Source organism: Garra rufa, chromosome 23 (assembly GCF_049309525.1).
Source record: "Garra rufa chromosome 23, GarRuf1.0, whole genome shotgun sequence".
In the NCBI taxonomy this organism is placed as follows: Eukaryota; Metazoa; Chordata; class Actinopteri; order Cypriniformes; family Cyprinidae; genus Garra; species Garra rufa.
The window spans coordinates 34,582,514-34,602,878 of record NC_133383.1 but is presented as its reverse complement, the minus strand read 5'-3'; the positions used below and the strand labels follow the sequence as shown (position 1 = coordinate 34,602,878).

Here is a 20,365-nt window from a genome sequence, read left to right as displayed (position 1 = left end):
ATAATGAGTCCCTTCTTGTTTGTCCTGAACAGTTAAACTGTCCGCTGTGCTTCAGAAAAATCCTTCAGGCCCCAATAATTCTTTGTTTTTTCAGCATTTTTGTGTATTTAAACCCTTTCTAACAATGATTTTGAGATCCATCTTTTCAGGACAACTGAGAAACTCATATGCAACTATTACTAAAGGTTCAAATACTCATTAAGAGCCGGGAGGTAAATGTAACTTTTTTGTCTTCTGTTCTGGGGAACATTTAAGTATCTTCTGTAGCTTCTAAAGGGCAGTGCTGAATGAAAAAAAATATAATATTTAAGCAAAATAAGACAAATGTAGCTTTTGTAGAATCAGTGAGCATTTGAACCTTCTTTAATAGTTGCATATGAGTCCCTCAGTTGTCCTCAGTGTGAAAAGATGGATCTCAAAATCATACAGTTATTGTTGGAAAGGGTTAAAATACTCAAAAATGCTGAAAAACCAAAGAATTTGTGGGACCTGAAGGATTTTTCTCAAAAACAGCAGGCAGTTTAACTGTTCAGGACAAACAAGGGACATGACCAACTATAACTAAACAAAAAAACAAACAAACAAAAAAAACACAACACAGTATTATAATCAAGTGTATGTACACTTTCGAACAGGGTCATTTTTATAAATTCAACTATTATTTTCTCTTGTGGACTATATGTAAACATCTTTTATGTGAAATATCTTATTCAGGTCAGTACTAATTATAAATAACATGCATTTTGTAAAATAATCAACATTTTGCAGATTCTACAAGGTGTTTTGACTTCAACTGCAAATTGCTTCTGAACCAGGAAAAGGAGAAATACTTAATTGAGGTAACTTTTTTGCTGTGGCCACATGGGGGTGTTACAGCACAGCTTGCAGTAATGTAAGCATCACCTTCGTAGAGCTTCATCTTACTCCATCCCATGACTTCCGATAACCCACGAGAGGAATTAGAAAAAAAAATTAGTGTCACAAGGGATGCAAATACGGGAAGCAAGAAACGCCTCTGAAATCTGACAGTTGAACACATGGCTATTTCATAATCACTATAGACACTAATTTAGGTTTAGGACAACAATTCACTTTTATCTTTATATATACACAATGACTGTACTTTGCCCCATTCTTGAATAATTAAAAGAGTGTAATAAAAGAAACAGACTCGATTTAGAATTTTGCTGCTCACAAAACATTTATTATTATTATTATTATTATTATTATTATTATGTTGAAAACAGCTGAGTAGAATTTTTCAGGTGTCATAGAAGGAATAGAAGGTTCAGAAGAACAGCATTTACCTGAAATAGAAATCTTTTTTAACATTATAAATGTCATCACTTTTGATTAATTTAAAGCATCCTTGCTAAATAAAAGTATTAGTATATAATGTTACAAAAGTTTTGTTTCAGATAAATGCTGATCTTTGGATCTTTCTGTTCATCAAAGAATCCATAAAAATGTACTCCATTGTTTTAAATATTGATAATGATAATAAAAGATGTTTCTTGAACAGCAAATCAGCATATTACAATGATTTCTGAAGGATCACGTGACACTGAAGACTGGAGAAATGATGCTGAAAATTTAGCTTTGATCACCGGAATAAATCACATTTTAAAATATATTCAGATAGAAAACAGTTATTTTAAACAGTAAAAATATTTCTCAGTTTTACTGTTTTAGCTGTGCTTTAGATAAAATATACGCAGACTTAGTGAGCATAAGAAACTTTAAAAACATTAAAAATCTTACTGTTCAAAAACGTTTGAATTAAATACTTACAAAAATAAAATAAAAACTTGTAAGTGGGGCAGTTTAAATGAATATTTGTTTAAATGTTTAAATGAATATTTGAATGCCTGGATTCAACAGATTCTGCATTTTCCAGATCATATAGTTACGAAGTAGTTCTTATGGTCCAAAAGGTTAAGTAAGTACCTTTTTTTTCTCCTGACATCGCCAAATAATGTCAGGGGGCGGGGTTTACCGTTGGCGTCACTACCCACAGAGGACGGTCCCGCCCTCACCATCGGGTGTTATATGTCTTGCGTGGTCAAGCAGGAACTCATCATCTGAAGCCGGCTGAAAGCGGTTTATTGCGAATTTTTCATTAATTCACGAACTTAAAAAAGTTAGCAGAATCTCGTTCGTTGTCTTAAACGTTGAAGCTACGTTATTCATCCGTCGTTTGCGCTTAGGAAAGAGCGAGAGCATTTACTATCTCATACCCCGCGCGCGGGTAAAGCGGCTAACGTTACGGGAAGTTGACTGGGCGGGATACAGTGTCAGAAATATCTAAATCGACATTTCTCGACAATTCTTTTTGAGTGGTGAGTAAAAAAATATATATTTTTCTTATTCTAGTTGGCAGCGAGTGATATTTATTTAGTTTCTCATCTACGTTTTTCCTTTAGCTGATTTGAACGGTTAGAATGAGCGCGATCCCGTGGCTTTGTCAGCTGACTCGCGGTGGTCGAACGTGGAAAAAAAAAATACCGAGGTCTCTTCACGTTTAATTTACAACAGTGTCACTGATATATGTTGGTTAATGTATAATGTATTTATTTTAATGTTATTTTTGGTGTTTTAGTAAAGTAGTTTTGATTTAAAACGTTATATTAGCTGTTAGCGGGTGTGTGTGAATGAATGACGACACGTGTAGTGCGGAGCCGGCGCGCATAGAAAAGATGGATATCGCCTTGTTAATCTAAAAAGCCTGTATTGAAGTAGTGTGGTATTTTATATTCATATTAATATCGGCAAATTGTAACTGTTTAGAACAGTCGTTTTTAGGGTTGTTCTCGAGCAATTTGGTTCCTTAAGCTAACGTTATCTTAGCGAGGAAGTGCGCGTCTAGCGCAAGCGGGGAGAACTGGCTCAAACAGCCCTAGAGTGACAGTCAACGCATTTCATCTCGAATTTTCTGCATTTCTTTGCCAATAAAGGCTGCATTGCAGGAATGTGCTGGAAAGCCACATGACACCAATGCGCTAGCAGCTGTTTGTTGTCACAGAGCTTAAAATATTAATCAAAGTACTGCCTTCTCGGGCTTGTAAAACAAAGTGGCCCTATTGACTTTGAACACTGGTGTTGTTTTTTTATAGTGCTTTTTGTTTGATGATCTTGAATGTTTTGGCTTGATAATTGTACCATAAAGCCATCGCTTTTGGTTCATGCATAAGCTGCCATATGGTGTATAAATGACATGCATTTTATAACTCAAGAGTTTTGATCTATAATCATGAATTCATTCATTCTGTTCTGGATGCGCCCCAGAGACCTTGCTAAATGCAAAAAAAGTACTGCTAGTGTGTAGACTTATGTCCAAGTTCTGGCCCCTCTGCAGTGAGATTGTTGCATAACACGGGAACCTTCCCACTTTCTCCTCTCTCTATTTTTTTTCAGGAATGAGCTACCATTCACCCACCGTGTCTCTTGCACAATGGATGTCCGCTCTGCCTGCCTAATTGCCCAAGCCAAAACAAACTGTAACAGATCTAGTCTATTCAGAGTATAGCAATAGGCCCTCACTCCACCCTCTCCCTTAACGTTACACATCAGTTTAGAGCAGAGCAGTGCAGATTTTTGGATTGCTTTGATTTGCTGGTTTAGCGAAGGGGCGAAGGTAGGTCTGAGGCAGAAAACCGATTTCGAAACACTAGTACCTCAATTATCTGGGGATTAAAATATCCAGTTTGCTGCTGCTTTTGATTTATTTATATAATTTGGTTCTCCTTCCTGTAAGATTGTGAAGTTTTTTTCTGTATAACTTGAAAACCATCTACGCACAATGGTGTCGACAACTTTAGCCACGGTAACCATTTTGACCACCCTTGCCGCTCAAGGGCAGCTGTCAGATTATCTATGGCTCCTGATCGTGGGCTTTATCATAGCGTTTATCCTGGCCTTTTCTGTGGGTGCTAATGACGTCGCCAACTCGTTTGGTACGGCTGTGGGGTCAGGTGTAGTTACTCTTAAGCAGGCCTGCATTCTTGCTACCATCTTTGAGACTGTGGGCTCTGTGCTGCTTGGTGCCAAGGTCAGCGAGACCATCCGCAAAGGCATTATCGACGTGACCATGTACAACGGCTCGGAGCACGTGTTGATGGCTGGATCAGTCAGCGCTATGTTTGGTGAGTAGCTTATGAAGATTCATTCTAATTTTTTTTTTTATGTGCAAAATTGAGGTTTTTAAATGCTCTGTTTTTACTACCCTTCAGGCTCGGCTGTATGGCAGTTGGTTGCTTCTTTTTTGAAGCTTCCTATTTCTGGGACCCATTGCATTGTGGGAGCTACCATTGGCTTTTCGCTAGTCGCCAAAGGTCAGCAGGGCGTCAAATGGCTGGAGCTTCTTAGAATTGGTGAGTCAGCTGCATTCACAAGGATGATTTATTGTAGCCGCTTTTGTGTGAGTATTATGTTAGTCATGAAACCGGAGATGGGTTTGTTTCCTTAAGTATTATTGTTCTTTGTTCTCTTACAGTTGCTTCTTGGTTCCTCTCACCTCTCCTCTCTGGCTTCATGTCTGCTGTTCTTTTCTACTTTGTTCGCATGTTCATCTTGCAAAAGGTAAATAAACTGATCTTATCTTTTAAACTTTTTACAATATGTAAAACAAGTCTCTGTTGTCCCCAGAGTGTGTATGTGACATTTGCCTCAAAATACCTTTTTTAAATTATTTTTTTTATAGCTTGTTAAAATTGCCCCTTTTGGGGTATTGTCCCTTTAAATGCAAAATGCTGGCCCCATTTTTAGAAGAGGGTGGAGCTTCAAGAGCTATAAAAAACAAAGACAATCTCACTCAATCTCAATGTCAGAAATTCTCAGTAGTGGCTTTCAGCCTTATGTGACCACAAAACCAGTCTTAAGTAGTACAGATATATTTGTAGCAATAGACAAAAATGCATTGTATAGGTCAAAATGATTAATATATATTTCATGCCAAAAAGCATATTAAATGAGGATATTAAATAAAGATCATGTTCCAGAAAGATATTTTGTAAATGTCCTACTGTAAATAAATAAACTTATTTTTTGATTAGTAATATGCATTGCTAAGAACTTCATTGGGACAAATTTAAGGGTGATTTTCTCAATATTTAGATTTTTTTTTTTTTTGCATCCTCAGATTCCAGATTTTAAAATATCATATTCAGCTTTTAAATGATATATAGATCTTAATTAAAAAAAAAATTGACCCTCATAACTGGTTTTGTGGTCCAGGGTCACGTATGTTCAAACTGGAATTGTTCATCTGATTGTACTTTGCATAATAAATGCACGTTTATGAAGTGCACAGACAGGAAGCACGGCACAATAAAAATAATGACACAGCTGGTGCCATCGCAGGCTATCACAATCTTTCCAAAAGTCCCCTTATGATTCCCCTTATGACAAAAGCTGTCAACCTCACACACTGCTTTCATATGCAATTTTTAACTATAAAATTCCTATTTACAAATTATTCTGGTAGCACGCAAAGGCAGCATCAGTGAAAACAGCCAGAGACAATGGTAGCTTTAGCAACATTAGCCTTATAGAGTGCCAAGAAGCGCCTTTCAGAAAGGCATTTTGGAAAACAAATGCGTGATTCTTTGTTTAGAGCTGGCGTTTTCGCACACAAAGCATTAGTATTGATCCCTAAACATATAGGGACTCTACCAATTTTTAAAAAAAATTTCTGGGACATTTCCTTCCAAAATTAAATTTAGCAGCTTTGTCTTCAGCGGCTCAGGTGAAGGGAGTCTATGGAGACTCCTATGATTGTTGGTGCATCCCAAAACACAACATTTGTAATGCCTCTTTGGTGCTGCCATTGTGTATCTCCAGCAGCTACAGCAAAAAAAAAAAAAAAAAAAAAAACGGTAATGGCGGACTGCTGCTTCTCACTCAGGGCTGTGCTTATGCTAATAGGGCTGAGATTGTCACAGATGGGTGGGACTTTTCCCTACAACAATGATATTGAAGTTCAGAGAGATTGTTTATGATTTATTGGGATTATAAAAAATGAGTGGGTGGATTTTTGCCATTATAGACCGGTTGTTTTTACACACTGCTGCCACACAACTGTGTTCAAAAGTAATTATTGCATAATGGGTCCTCTTTAATAATTTACTTAGATGTTGAATGAGATGAATATTATATATAAAGTCATGCTGAAGCTGGGTGTTGGCTAAGAGTCTGCGCTTTGTCCTTTACAGAAAGATCCAGTGCCCAACGGTCTGAGGGCGCTGCCTTTCTTCTACGCTGTTACAATGGGAATCAACCTGTTCTCCATCATGTTTACTGGCGCACCGAGTGAGTATTGCTCTGTCTGTCTTTTGCATGCCTATTAACACCGTAACTAGATGCCCAGACTCTGCCAGACTGTGTTTACAGTGCTTAAGGCACAGCAGTGTTTAACCAGTGGGCTCTGGAGAACTCAGTGGAGCACTCATGACGCGGACATGTGGTGCCTGTGTTCGTGACCTCAGTCAGTGTTTTATTCCTTCTCCGTCATAGGAGAGAAAAAAACAGTGGAATAAAGAATTCATGCCCATGAAAAAGAACTCCACAGCCACAGTAGAGAAAGCACCATGTTTTTGAGTGCTGTTAACTGTTGAGCTCTGAATACATATGGTTTTTGAATTTGAAACCCTATTAAATGAGCAACTTTTGCTCCTTTTTGTTTTCTCTTACCCACAGGGCTCAACAATTCAAGAAGTCAACTGGCCTGGGCCGTTAAATGAAGGCTTCAGGCCAGAGTATGACGCAATACGCACCCTCGGAGTGCGTGTACACTTATGCACTCCCAGGCGGGCGTGCTTTACGTAGGCACAGCAAGGTGCAGCATACACACATTCACATAGCCACACACATGCCTTCTGCCTTAGACATCCTAATGCACCATGAAGGGCTTCAGAGAAAGTTTATTACTATTTGGACAGTCCATAGCAATGCAAATTAGTTACGGGAACTGAAGTAACTGAATGTTAGTTCATCCAAAAATGAAAATTCTGTCATTAATTACTTTCCCTCATGTCGTTCCAAACCCGTAAGACCTTTGTTCATCTTCGGAACACAAATTAAGATATTTTTAATGAAATCAGAGCGGTTTCTGACCCTCCATAGATGGTGAGGGTTCTTCCACAACAACATGAGGGTGAGTAATTAATGAGAGAGTAAGATTAAGTTAATTGTTACAAAACCTTTTGACTTGTTAATGTTAAACATTTAGTCCACTCAGATAATGTCTAGTGGTTTTCATCTGACACACTGAGATTAATAGTCTCTCAAAATTAAAAGGCTGTCCTCTAGAGCCCATTTAATTATTTCGCTGTCACCTCAGGACTCTGAATCAATCAGAATGAGGGTTTTCTTTAGCCAAATTCATCAGCTGACACACACGCCATATGAATTGCTTAAGCACACCAGGTCAATGACATTTATTGTCTCGCAATATCCCCACACCAATTCAGGTCAATGTAGTTGGCCATAGCAGAAATATCTTAACATAAGCTTAACCTGATCTTTAACCACACATAGTGACTTCGTCATGTCATCTGCTGCTGGATTAGCTGTAAAGGAACCAGATCACCAGACAGCGTCCCGACACTCCTCCCACTCTCAGCCTGTTTAAGGCAGTTCACTCAAGTTCAGTTAATCCAGAGCGTCTCCCAGGACAGGACAATACCAGTACTCACCGGGGGGTTGAGAGGCATGCGGCATGTCATGAATTGTTGATCGACCTCCTTTGTCTTTATAAGGGAGCTTAATGTAGGCACACATGCCCTGTAAAGTTTCAGTCAGTATGTGACTAGGTGGAGTTTCCTTGAAGCAGTGTGTTTGCGCTGGTACTTGGAACACCTTGTTATTCTGGTTTTGTTTTAACCGTTTGTGCAGTATGAAGGTGACAACACATTTCAGCTCACATACTGTACAAAAAGTTTCATAGAATCAAACTACTTTGGCATGTGATATATAGGTGCGATATAAACATTGAGTCAGGAATTCATTTCTAATAACCCCCCTTCCAAACATGGTGCCTCTCGACACTTTGTTAATCATGTGCTATAACCCACCCCCGTCCCCATTTTTACCACATAGACATACGGTCATTCAGCAACCACAGTGCCTGGAAAGTTCTCCCCATGCAAAACACAGATGACACAAGCCTCCTTTCTGTTTTTAAAGCCAGCAGCCCTCAGCATTTGAGACCGGAGTAGACAAACAATTATTTTTTTGTTCTAAATTCTACTCTGTCAACTAGTTTTCAGAATAACTTCTTCTCTTAGGATGAAGTAAACTGCATGACAATTGCTCAGATTTTTCCTGGAAGAGTCTATAGTAGTTGCCAGAAGTCAGAGCCAGGCACGGACTTCAGACTATGATCACATCCAGTCAGAGGAGATCAAACTTGTTTAATTGTTGGACCCGTTTTTAGAATAGATTTTTCTGTAAACATTTACAATGTCATCAGGTGTCTGATGCCTTCTAAAACCCCCTAACTTTTTGTTGCGTCTTTTCTTTATCACATATATTAGTAACCATCATAAATTTATATATTATTTGAAATCTTAAAACCTCAATTCATTCTTTGAAAACTATTTTGAAAAATCAGTCTCCTCCCCCTTAGTGGGTGGTGTCATTGCAAAATGTATTTCGATCTTTTAGAATCAAAATGTTTTATCTTGACAATATACATACTGTCGGAAAGGTCTTACAATTTATATATTCACATTTTTTGCTAGCAGTAACATTGATAGAAATTTAGACATTTGTGATGGAAAAATGCACAACTTTAAGGGGTTAAAATCTTTTCCAATTTTTAAGTTGTCTAGTCTATTCCAGCTTTAACTTGTATTACTCATATTCCTAATTTAAAAATAAGGGCTGTGATGATTGGATACACCTTCTCGCCCCCAGTACTTGAATGCTTGTTTTCCAGTCTGCTTCCCCTTTTGGAAAAACAGACAGTGGGGTGTTTTGGTTTCCCTGGGGATATAAAGCAAACACGAAAGGCAACAATAACAGACTCTGGATTTAAAACGGAATGTTTTTATATTTGGCCAGACTTATTCAGCGAGACTCAAAACAGTTTACAGTGTCAAAAAGAATGTTCCAGATTAATTTGTGGCTGCTAGACTTGGTGGCAGGGGTCAAATAAACTGGGTGTGTCTCAAGAGATGCCAAACAACATCTTGGTAGTGCTACAAAGGTACAATGTTATGACACCATAAATCTTTATTTCATTATGTCAGTTAATTATCAAAAAAATGCTTGGAAATTTTGCAACGGACACAAGGGAGTCAAAGACCACGAACGGTACAATTGGCGTAAGCACCAGTGCCCAGCCCGCAGTGACTCATAAACCATCATCCCGTCACCAGGATGAGGTATGGTGCTGAACGTGTCTGGAAAAACAACTCATGTTATTGTGTAATAAAGGCCATGGGATAGCAGATTTTATTGTGAGGTGAAGCAGGAAATGAATCCACTTCCATTCATTCATCCCACTGCATGTTTGTGGTCTGGCTGCTCCCCTTTTGTGGGGGAGTGTTTGTCAAACTACGTTGATGTGAGCATGAATGCATTTTCCTTACATAACTCGCATGCTCCGGGCTGCATTTTTCACACCTCAAGTAGGAACCGTTGCCAGACTGCCGTATTTGATAACTGCCTCGTTCGTTGGCCTTTCTTATTTCCGTCATTTACCCCTTCACCTTCTCTGGCCACACCTGTTTTGTCCGTTTAGATGCTGCTAGGTTTTAGAAAGTTCAGCTGTTCCTCACGTACCTCAGTGCTCTATTCAAAGAGTGTGCCGCTCCTTGTATCTTGTCTCTAGAGGTTAGACTAAAGTTGCATAACCAAGGCACGCAGCGGCACGGCATGCCCTGCAGTAGTACGTGCGTGTGGCAAGGCATGGGAGTTTATGTCCCACTGCTCCATGTTCTCTTATCTCTCAACCTCTGTTTCTGTTTATTCAACTCCAATAACACCACTTTTTCCAATTCATTTGAACAAAGTCTGGCTCAGACCTTTTTTGACCCCTTTTTGGTCATCTGAACCCATGTTGACATTTCATTGTCTGTCTGTGGTTTTGGATCCCATGGGGAATTCGTAAATGGGTGACTTGCTCAGCCATCACTTTTCCTTAAGCATGCAAGCACGCATTCTTCACCGCAGTCTTGGCTCAGATATAACCTTTCTGCAGGAGTGGTCACTTCCCCCCCCCCCCCCCCACCCGTCCTCCCAAAGAGGTGGGGGTGATATCTTGCCGCAGTAACCTTTTAAGGCTACTTGCTGATCATATGGTACGGCGGCCTTGTGCGCTGTCTTGTGTCACTGCAACATTTGCTGCTGTTCACACTCGCATCTCACCTGAAATGTTATGCTTGTACTTGCGTTCTGAATGTGACCAAGATATCTGACACTTGGCTGCAGTGGTTGTTTTGGCTTGTGTTTCTATGGACTCCTAAACAAGTGGAGCAAGATGTTTTTTACAATGCTCTTAACAATAGTCTTCTAACTGATAAATGATAGCCTGAGGCTTAAGTATTATTCTCTGAATATGCACTTCTTTTCTTCGAAAAGGGTGTGAAAGTAACTTTTGAATGCAGTATCCACGTCTTATGTTCTACTAATGTTTAACTCCAACGCCATTACTAACAACCAGGACTCCACAATGTCCCTGTACATTCCCTAATGCTGTTTGTGTTGATGGTAGCACATGCTGCCTGTTGTCTCAAAAGCACCTTTCCTTTCTTCCTGTCCTCTCCCTCGACACCCCTCTTGGTCCCTTTCCCCTGTGAATGATGGGACTGCAGTGCTGGGCTTCGATAAGCTGCCCTGGTGGGGAGTGCTGCTCATTTCCATTGGCTTTGCCCTGGTCACCGCCATCTTCGTCTGGTTTGCTGTCTGCCCTCGGCTCAAGAAGAAGATTGAATGTAAGTATCTTTAAACCATAAAATCCATGTAATCATTAGCAATTGAAATATGAGTCATATCCAGTTGGATCAAGTCATTTCCAGAACACAATTGAGTAGCATAACCATTGCCAAATAAATTACTGAAAGAAAGATGAATGGGTGGGGTGCCTCCAGGGTTTGTGTTAGGCTCATTACAGTTGTTTTATTGTAGTTGAAGATAAAACAATACATCAGCCTTTGAGGCTTGTTTGCTTTTTAAATATATATGTTCTAAATTGATATTTTTCAGGCCCTATAAAAGTCTGGACAGTGATCTGTAGACATGCAAGATTTATTAGCCTTAGGCCAAGCACCAGGTGTTCATTGGGGATAATACCCTGCAGATTAAAGATGCTGGCAGTGGACAGCAGTTAAGACGATATACTCTTTAAAGGAGTGTTCTGGGTTCAATACAGTTTGAGCCCTGTCAAATCTATATGGATTTTACTTTGTTTAAATTATCTTTTTTTCTGTGTCTATGCAAATGGCATATGGAAGTACAGGGTTTATTCAATTACTATGACTTTCTTTTCAGGAATAATGGCTTGTAGCAAGTGTGTAAGCAATTGACCCTTCGCAAAACCCAGCCTTCTTAGTTACGGTTTCAGTATCTGACAAACAATGCCGCTCTCACACAACGCATAATGTTTTAATGCAGTGAAAAATACATCGCGGCGCAAAGAGGAAACTGACAACATGCCGATAGACAAGACAGAGGTTACTTCTGGTATGAAACAAGGTCATTTTTAAAGAAATTCAAACAATACCGTTTTGTGGCTCTTTAATGTGTTGTGAGATCAGTTTGTCTTTTCCGATTGAACCGATTGTCTTTTCTTCTTTACTTAAAGCGCAAAAAAAAACATGAATGAACATCAGGATGTATTTTATTTCAGTTGCGAAAAGACAGTGTTTCAAGTTCAAGTCGTTAATCTACTTTCCTGTCTGATTTGTTTGTCGGACAGAATGGCAGGTTCAGTGTTATGATTCGTCAGATTGCCTGTCGATCAAGCTGTTTGCGAAGGGTCAATTTAGTTTCATGGTAATGCCTTTTAAAATAGTATACAATGTCTACCATTTATCACTGTGCTTCCTGGTAAATGAATGGGTTTAAATGTGGTTTTACTACAGTCTCTGTAGCTTAACTGCTGGTCACAGATATGTTAAAGTTGTGAAATAAAGTAAAAAGCATCTTTAATAGCTTTAATCTAAATTGCAGTACATGGTAAGAAGTTTAATAGCAAGTATATGATCTATAGTCCTAAATAGAGGTCGACAGATATGGGTTTTTCTATAACCGATGCCGATGTTTAGAGGTCAGGGTCAGCCGATGGCCGATATGTGCTGCCGATATTTTTTTTATTTTTATTTTTTGGCCGATATCTTGAAGTTCTCCCCTTTATTTGCATGCTAAAATGTCACACTAAGTGGATGCACATAATTTCTAAACTTAACATCATGAACAATGAACACAATGAAGCATCTTGATTTTGTGCACTGCACAGTATTATTATAAAAGATTTAACCAAACAAATCGAACTGACCAAGTATTAAATATATAAAACAGATAATATAAAAACTGTTAATCATTTACATAAGTTTAAGAGCTGAGATTAATGTTAAACTTTAATGTTTTAAATATAAAATTTTGAATACAGAAATATTAAATGATTTATATAACTGAGAGGACCTGCCAGCAGGTGGCGGCAAGACACTGACTTAATTACTGAATCCTATCATTCGTTTGATTCGTTCGAACAGTTGATTCATTCCTGAATAAAGCAAATGACTCTCTTTATGAATGGGAAATTGAATCATTTCACTAGATTCGTTTTAAAACTCACGTTCATTCATAAACGAAACCCCGCTGTTTAAATGGAGATGCACAGCGGCTCAGTTGTGACTTGTTTCAGAATACTTTTGACGACAAAAGACAGCAAAATCTTACTTTAGACGACAAAATAAAGCAAAATCAGGCAATAGTTTAATCTGCCTGCCACCCACCTGCACCTAAATTTTTCTCTGATTTATCTAACCGCACACGATCTTCCTATTACAATTATTCTAATTCTCAGTTTTGCATGCTGATATGATGAATGGTTCATTTTAACAGCTGATTTTCCCATCGCTGCACACTTTTATATAGACTTAATCACTCGTGCTTTTAAGCCAAATCCATGCTGAAAAAAATAACGTTTACTGACATCTGGACTTGACCATAGGTATAAACTCGCAGTATCTGGGGTGACGGAGAGGACGGTCTCATCAGGTGCAATCATCAAAGTATATTTAAAAGAAAGCTGGCGCCACGGTCCTGACCACATAACCCAGATTCAGATTTTAGAAAATATATGTTAATGTTTACATCATTATCGATTTATCATCCACGTGCGACCCACCCACAAGTAATTAGAATGCCTTTTATTATTACCAGACCCATGGATATAACCACCCTCCGTGCATCACTGTCTCAGAGCGAGGCGGAGTAATCACAACGCTGCATTGTTTGTGAGAGCCGCCGCCGCCTTCACCCCATGCACAGAGTGAAATTCTCCGACTTGGATACAAGAAAAATTAAACAGAACTTATAACACTAGCTAATGTTAGCAAACAAGCTGCTGACTACAGTTTTCGACTACAGTCCTTAAACTTAACTGCAAGTAAGCAAACCTTTAACTAGCCGTAGCATTATGCCAGTTCCCGACGGTCCTATGATTTTCTTTCCGTAAGTGAAAGCAACACTTCATAGTTTAATAGTAATATATAGTACATATATGGCCATGGGATTTTGAAATATCAGAATTTAAGCCTTACCTTTATCTCTCAGAAATGTTATTGAATCTTAAAGTTTTGGCTTGGGGTCCTTCACAGTAGCGTTCCCCCGCACCAATAACACGGGGCTGCCCACAGACGTGCCTGACTTTAAATCGGCACTACTAAACACGGATATCGGCTGATGCTGATATATTAAAAAATGGCAAATACCGGCCCGATACATCGGCCGGACGATATATCGGTCGACCTCTAGTCCTAAATCACATGACTAAGAAAAACATGCAAAATATTTGAACACAAACTGCACTTTCTAGAAATACCAGCTTTAAATTCGAACGTTCTGTTGTAATATAGTTCTTCAACACAAACAAACCAAGTCTTCTAGACTTTTCTATCTAAAACTGTGTAGTCTGGCTTTGCATTGACGGCCTAATTGGGTCATAGTGATCCACTAATTGGTCTTAGGCTTGTGAACTGGAATAGCTGTGGTCCATTTAAGGTGTTGACAGGGAAGTAGCTCAGGCTCATTGAGCTAAGGTGTATGTCTATGGTTCAGTGTGACTTTTGCTACAAAAATAGAATGCGTGTGCTTTGACACCAATGAGCAGATCAGTGGACGATGAACCGGGTTATGTCAGGCTGGCCTTGAAATGCACGGTTATAGTGACAAGCAAACAGTTTGCCTGTCAGAGCTGATAGAATCGAGTGCTCATGTGATGGCCATGTGCTTTCTAGCCTTTGTACTTTTAGAAATTGATCAGATTTGCCTTTACATAACTAATTAGGGTATTCAATTTAATGTTATTACGATTTTTTGGGGGGAATTTATCATTTAATGCATTGAGTTAAGCCCTTGACCCATAGGTTTAAATTAAATGTTAATTAAATGATGGAAATAATTTCTTGTTTTTGATATACAGGTGAAGTAAAGTCTTCCAGTCCCTCTGAAAGTCCTCTGATGGAGAAGAGGGAGCTCCATGAAGCTCACAGTCCCATCCTGAAACCTGTCCCTGAGGAGTCCAGTGCCCTGTCCTCTAACACCCCCTCTGCCCCCTCTGAGGAGCGCAGGGTCACCTTTGACATTGGAGATTCGGATGACGCAGATCAGAAGGACTGCAAAGAGTCAGAAACTGGCAGTGGTAAGTCCATAGGGTCTCACATGCCATATCAATCATGACATAGGTTTACAGTCAAATGTTTTTGTCGAAGATCAATCATTTAACTTGATTCTGTCTTGACCAGCTCCGAGAACAGCCCATGTTCACTTCACCAATGGCCCCGCTCACATTCCCAGCAATGGTTACTCTCAGTACCACACAGTTCACAAGGACTCCGGCCTCTACAAGGACCTGCTGCACAAACTACATCTGGCAAAAGTCGGAGACTGCATGGGGGAGGGTGGCGACCGGCCTATTCGTCGCAACAACAGCTACACTTCCTACACTATGGCTATCATTGGTATGCATGGAGACTTCAAGCCCAAAGAAGGTGACTACCGAGCTTCCGAAGATGGAGACAAGGAAAAAGCCAGCGCCCAGGAGAGGAAGCGCATCCGCATGGATAGCTACACAAGTTACTGCAATGCAGTGGCGGAGAATGGTGCACCTGAGGGTCTCGGTGATAGCGAGGTTGCTTTAGAGATTGCTGATGATGATGCTGGAAGCAGCCGTAGTTCCTTAGAAGATAGAGCTGATGCTGACAGACCTGAAGTATCAATGCTGTTCCAGTTCCTGCAAATTCTCACTGCCTGTTTTGGCTCCTTTGCTCACGGTGGAAATGACGTCAGGTAATGCAGATGCATTCAACTGTATAACACTCAAATTAGATTTAAAAATGCATTATAATCCTAAAAAGGGTTCATTCTAGGGCATCCTAGTTGTATATGACTGACTTCTTTCTGTCGAATCCTGTCAGAGTTCTATTAAAAACTGTCCTAGCTTTTCCAAGCTTTATAATGGCAGTAAGTGAGTGTTTCTGTTCAACAGTCCAATAAAGTCCATCCATAATAAAAAGTGCTAAAATGGGATGTTTAAAAAAAATCGTAAATAGTCACTTTTCTCTAGCTTGCGCCATCTGTCATACATGCAAGCCGCACCGTGTGGATGACGTAGGATGTATTTGTTGCGCATGCGCCGCTGATCTTGTTGAAACCAAAGTTTGCTTACAGGAGCAAAGGAAGCAAAGTTTTCTTACTTTAGCAAAGGAAAACCAGTCTCCTCATGGCTTTTATTGAAATCCTCTGACATTTTCCTTTACAAATCCTCCTTTTGTAATTCTAATTCGTAACCAGTGTTTTGTTTTGCTCTGTTCACTTCCGTGTTCATCACTTCTCACCAGCGCATATGCAACCCATACGTCTTATGCCATCCACAAGGAACCACTTTCGTGTACGAAAGTTAGCCCAAGCTAGAGAAAAGTGATTATTACATTTGAAATAATGGATATTATTCTTACAAAAATGCATTGATTCGATACAGGAGGATAGATTGATGCACTTTATTGGACTTCTTGTGGACCGTTAAACAGAAAAAACCCGCCCACTGCCATCATAAAGCTTGGAAGAGCCAGGACAATTTTTAATTTAACTCTGATTGGATTTGACTGAAAGAAGAAAGTCATATACACCTAGGATGCCTTGAGGGCGAGTAAATCATGGTCTAATTTTCATTTTTGGGTGAACTAACCCTTAGTAATTAGTGGTGCTAGCAAAATCTCACTTGTCTATTATTGTAAATTTCGGGCAAAATTTAGTGCGTAACGTGCCTTACACCGTTTGTCACAAACCCACAGTGAGGTGCCAAATCGTGTGGCTTATTGAGGAAAGGTGTGTCTTGATTTTTCTAACCAATTGGGTATACAATGCTTGTACAGCAGGCAAAAAATCTAACGAAAAATCCCATTGGACCGAACTTTATGACGTCATATCTCTGTAGAGAGATGAGGGTGGGCTTATTTGACTATAAGCAGTGACATTTTAACTTCTTAACCACACCGTAGCAGCCAGTTTCAGACTTCCATTGAAAAAAAGCTGACTGTGTATCTCTGGATCAGAACATCATAGAGACAAGTGGGTGGCCTCTTTTGACTCAGACTGGAGTAGTCTTATCAAAGAAACCGTTTAGTCATGCCCTAGCAAATGTTTAGACCACCTTAATAACCATATAATAAATTTATCTAGACATACCTATGAATCACAAAGCCATCGAGATAGGGTGGGCTCTTTACTCTCTTGATTACTCTTTATCAGCAATCTAATATGACCTTGGCAGCAATCTAACCATGACCTTGCATCCACTTTGGAGTACCCTAGCAACCCAAACCAAAAGAGAAATATCTTCAAATCATAAAGTTATAGTGACATAGGCATTTGTTTGTATCATTCAAACTGGCAGGCAAATATCATTATTGGCAGCTGTCGAGCCACTCCCTAGCAACTGTTTTAGCTATACCTCTGCATCAAAACAACATATGTGATGTATACATATATACATTATATCTGAAAGCTGAATAAATAAGCTTTCCATTGATGTATGGTTTGTTAGGCTAGGACAATATTTGATTGAGATACATCTGAAGGTGCAAAAAAAATCTGAATATTGAGAAAATCGCCTTTAAAGTTGTCCAAATAAAGTTTTTAGCAATGCATATTACTAATCAAAAATTACGTTTTGGTATGCTTAGGATAGGAAATTTACAAAATCTCATCATAGAACATGATCTTTACTTAATATCCTACTGATTTTTGGCATAAAAGTAAAATCGGTAAGTTTGACCCATACAATGTATTTATGGCTATTGCGGCAAATATACCCATGCTACTTGAGACTGGGTTTTGTGGTCATTTGGACTCTACTTGCAGCAAGGACATCTTCTGACATGCTTTACACATTAGCAATAGCTACATGTTAATAGTTATTAGCTAAAAATCCCAACTAATTGTTAGAATATAAGGTTTTGCAAGCACCACTCCCATTTTTTCTTCCAGAAAATGTACATGTAGTTTAACATGTTCTCTTTTACTTTCAGTAATGCGATTGGTCCCCTGGTTGCCCTGTGGTTGGTCTGGGAGAGTGGCTCTGTTATATCCAGTGCACCAACTCCAATCTGGTTGCTGTTGTATGGAGGAGTGGGCATCTGTGTTGGTTTGTGGGTCTGGGGCCGTAGAGTCATTCAGACCATGGGCAAGGACTTGACCCCCATCACTCCATCTAGGTATAAACACACAGCCATGTTGTCATATCAGAAAGCACCTGCTGTACAGAGCGCGATCTCCCAAATGTCTGACTTCCCTAAACAATGCTTTGTTTAATTTCAGTGGTTTCAGCATCGAGCTCGCCTCAGCTGTCACTGTTGTGGTTGCTTCCAACATCGGTCTTCCAGTTTCCACCACTCACTGCAAGGTAAGATGGGCCTGTATGCAAAACAAACTGATGCAAAGCATTGTTCTATTTGAATGAGATTGCTAGCTATGGCTTGTTGTTGAAGGTGTATTTTAATGTTTGCTTTCAGGTTGGATCAGTGGTGGCTGTCGGTTGGCTGCGCTCCAGAAAGGCAGTGGACTGGCGATTGTTCAGAAACATCTTCATGGCCTGGTTTGTCACCGTGCCCATTTCTGGCCTTATCAGCGCGGCCATCATGGCCCTGTTCACCTACGTCATTCTGTGAGGCCTTGAAAGTCCGCTCTGCCTCCCTCTCTGCTCACGACGAGCCCCCAACTGCAACCAGGATCCCTAGAGAGAGGGCATATCTCAATCTTCCCTTCTGTCTCTCTCTACCTTTCCCCTCTCTATCATTCTCATGATGAGTGGGGGATGAAAAGGCCCCTTTTGATAGAGCCTGTGATTCTTGGTTGCATCTAGCCTGTATTGATGATTTGCGTGTGTTGCACCAAATCACATGCCATAGGCAAGAGAAGAAAATGTCTTTGAAACTAAAATGTTTGCCATTTAAATTCCTCCTTGTACATATGTCAAATCACTTTTTTTGGTTTTTCATGTAATTATGTACAGAACTAAAGGGTTTTTTAAGGTAAAAAATAATTACAATGCAGTATTAGCTTTCATTTGACATGTTTTCCATTACTTTGAGTTCCTTAGAGAAACGGTATTTCAGTGGTGAAGAGGAATTGACTAATAGTTTCCTCCTTATGCATTCAATACACATTCATTTTCCACTTTCTTAAACAAGCCCGGCCACAAATACAGCCTTATCACACCTACATTTTTATTTTAGTCTTGTAAGGGTTGATTTGCAAAGTAAATAGGTTGCTCACATCATGTTCCTTAATACAATCTCAGTGTCCTTTCAGACGTCTCATTTTATTTTTAGTTCTTTTGTAGGTTACACTACAAAACGGGCCTCTTCTGTTACCATTCTCTTAGTCATCTTTTTTTTTTAAAGGGTTTACAGAATCTCAAATTGTTCACTGTAATTGAGCTGTTAATATTTGCTCTGCTTTGCCCAGCGACTAATAACAACTATAACGGACCAAGCTGTGCTTGGAGATGCAGAAAACATCTCAGCAGCTACTGCACAGAACCGCTCTGCTCTAGTTAGTATGCTCTTGGCGACTCCTTTGAATGCAGTGCGTCCCTTAATGTTTGCTGTAGGCAATTGAAGTCCATACGGTGGATTATAGCCCATTGTGCTCAATCACCAAGGGTCACTGTTGTTGCATAAGGATGAGGTTTTACTTGGATCCCAAACTCTTGTTTTACCAGTATAATGCTGGCCAAAAAAAGGTTAATTATATAAAAAAAAGAAGTCCACCTGCCAAAATGAATACAATCATTTGTTTTTAGTCAGAAATATAACAAATGAGCCTCTTCCCTTTTAGACTATTACAGTAATGCTTTGCTGTTATGCTGGATTTGAGACCATTGGCGTTTTTCTGTAAAACTTGATGGATGGTGTAACTCATCTGCTCCAGCCTTATCGTAGACCTCCTGAGGAATGTAATACAATACAAACACAGTATATGTATATATTTTACAACAGGTTGCTATTGTGTAACCCTTACAGCAACACAAATGACTTTCCCTATTTATTAGATTGGTGTGGGACTGGTGTTAAATGATGGGATTGTTTGGACTGAAGGTAGCAGTAGCTCCATCTGCACTGCTGTGAAGCCACCGTTTGTGAGTGGTTGTTTGGTTGTGAACTTAACACATTTAGACCTTATATAGTTGCTGTAGTTGCCTTAAGGATGTTTTCTCTGTCTCCTTTTTTTTTCTTTTTTTTTTTAACCAAAGATTAAAGGGTGGAGCATTTTGTTGTCCACTAGGCTTTGGGAATGGAAGAATAAATGTCTTTTTCAGTATCACCTGTCTTTGCCTGTTTAATTTCAAACAAAAGAAATCATAATTATTACTTAAATTATATTTTTATGTTAATGTAATCAATATTCTATTTATTAGAAACAAGTATGAATTTCAGAAAGTTAGCATTTTTAAGCATTTTACAATTATTCCAAACTAACAAGTAAGGCAGTAACAATTTAAACATATGTGACCCTGGGCCAAAAAACAGTATTAAGTAGCACAGGTATATTTGTAGCAATAGACAAAAATGCATTGTATGAGTCAAAATTACTGATTTATGCCAAAAATCATATTGAGTAAAGATGTTCCATAAAGATA

At 39.2% G+C, this 20,365-nt stretch overlaps 1 protein-coding gene across 1 annotated transcript; it reads left to right on the top strand.

The window, feature by feature from the left end:
• The first annotated feature begins 2,050 nt into the window (after window positions 1-2,050).
• On the top strand, window positions 2,051-20,046 carry slc20a1b (solute carrier family 20 member 1b). The gene is made up of 11 exons (XM_073829066.1): window positions 2,051-2,339; window positions 3,415-4,142; window positions 4,230-4,370; window positions 4,493-4,578; window positions 6,210-6,306; window positions 10,815-10,934; window positions 14,648-14,866; window positions 14,970-15,513; window positions 17,754-17,939; window positions 18,043-18,127; window positions 18,237-20,046. The coding sequence occupies exons 2-11, from the start codon at window positions 3,800-3,802 to the stop codon at window positions 18,390-18,392; spliced, it is 1,977 nt and encodes a 658-aa protein (XP_073685167.1). The 5' UTR covers window positions 2,051-2,339; window positions 3,415-3,799; the 3' UTR covers window positions 18,393-20,046.
• Window positions 20,047-20,365: the final 319 nt, after the last annotated feature.

Coding starts and splice junctions, on each gene's coding strand:
- slc20a1b (XM_073829066.1), top strand. CDS start 3,800: ATGGTGTCGACAACTTTAGCCACGGTAACCATTTTGACCACCCTTGCC. Junction 4,143..4,229: donor ATCAGTCAGCGCTATGTTTG/GTGAGTAGCTTA, acceptor ACTACCCTTCAG/GCTCGGCTGTATGGCAGTTG. Junction 18,128..18,236: donor TTTCCACCACTCACTGCAAG/GTAAGATGGGCC, acceptor GTTTGCTTTCAG/GTTGGATCAGTGGTGGCTGT.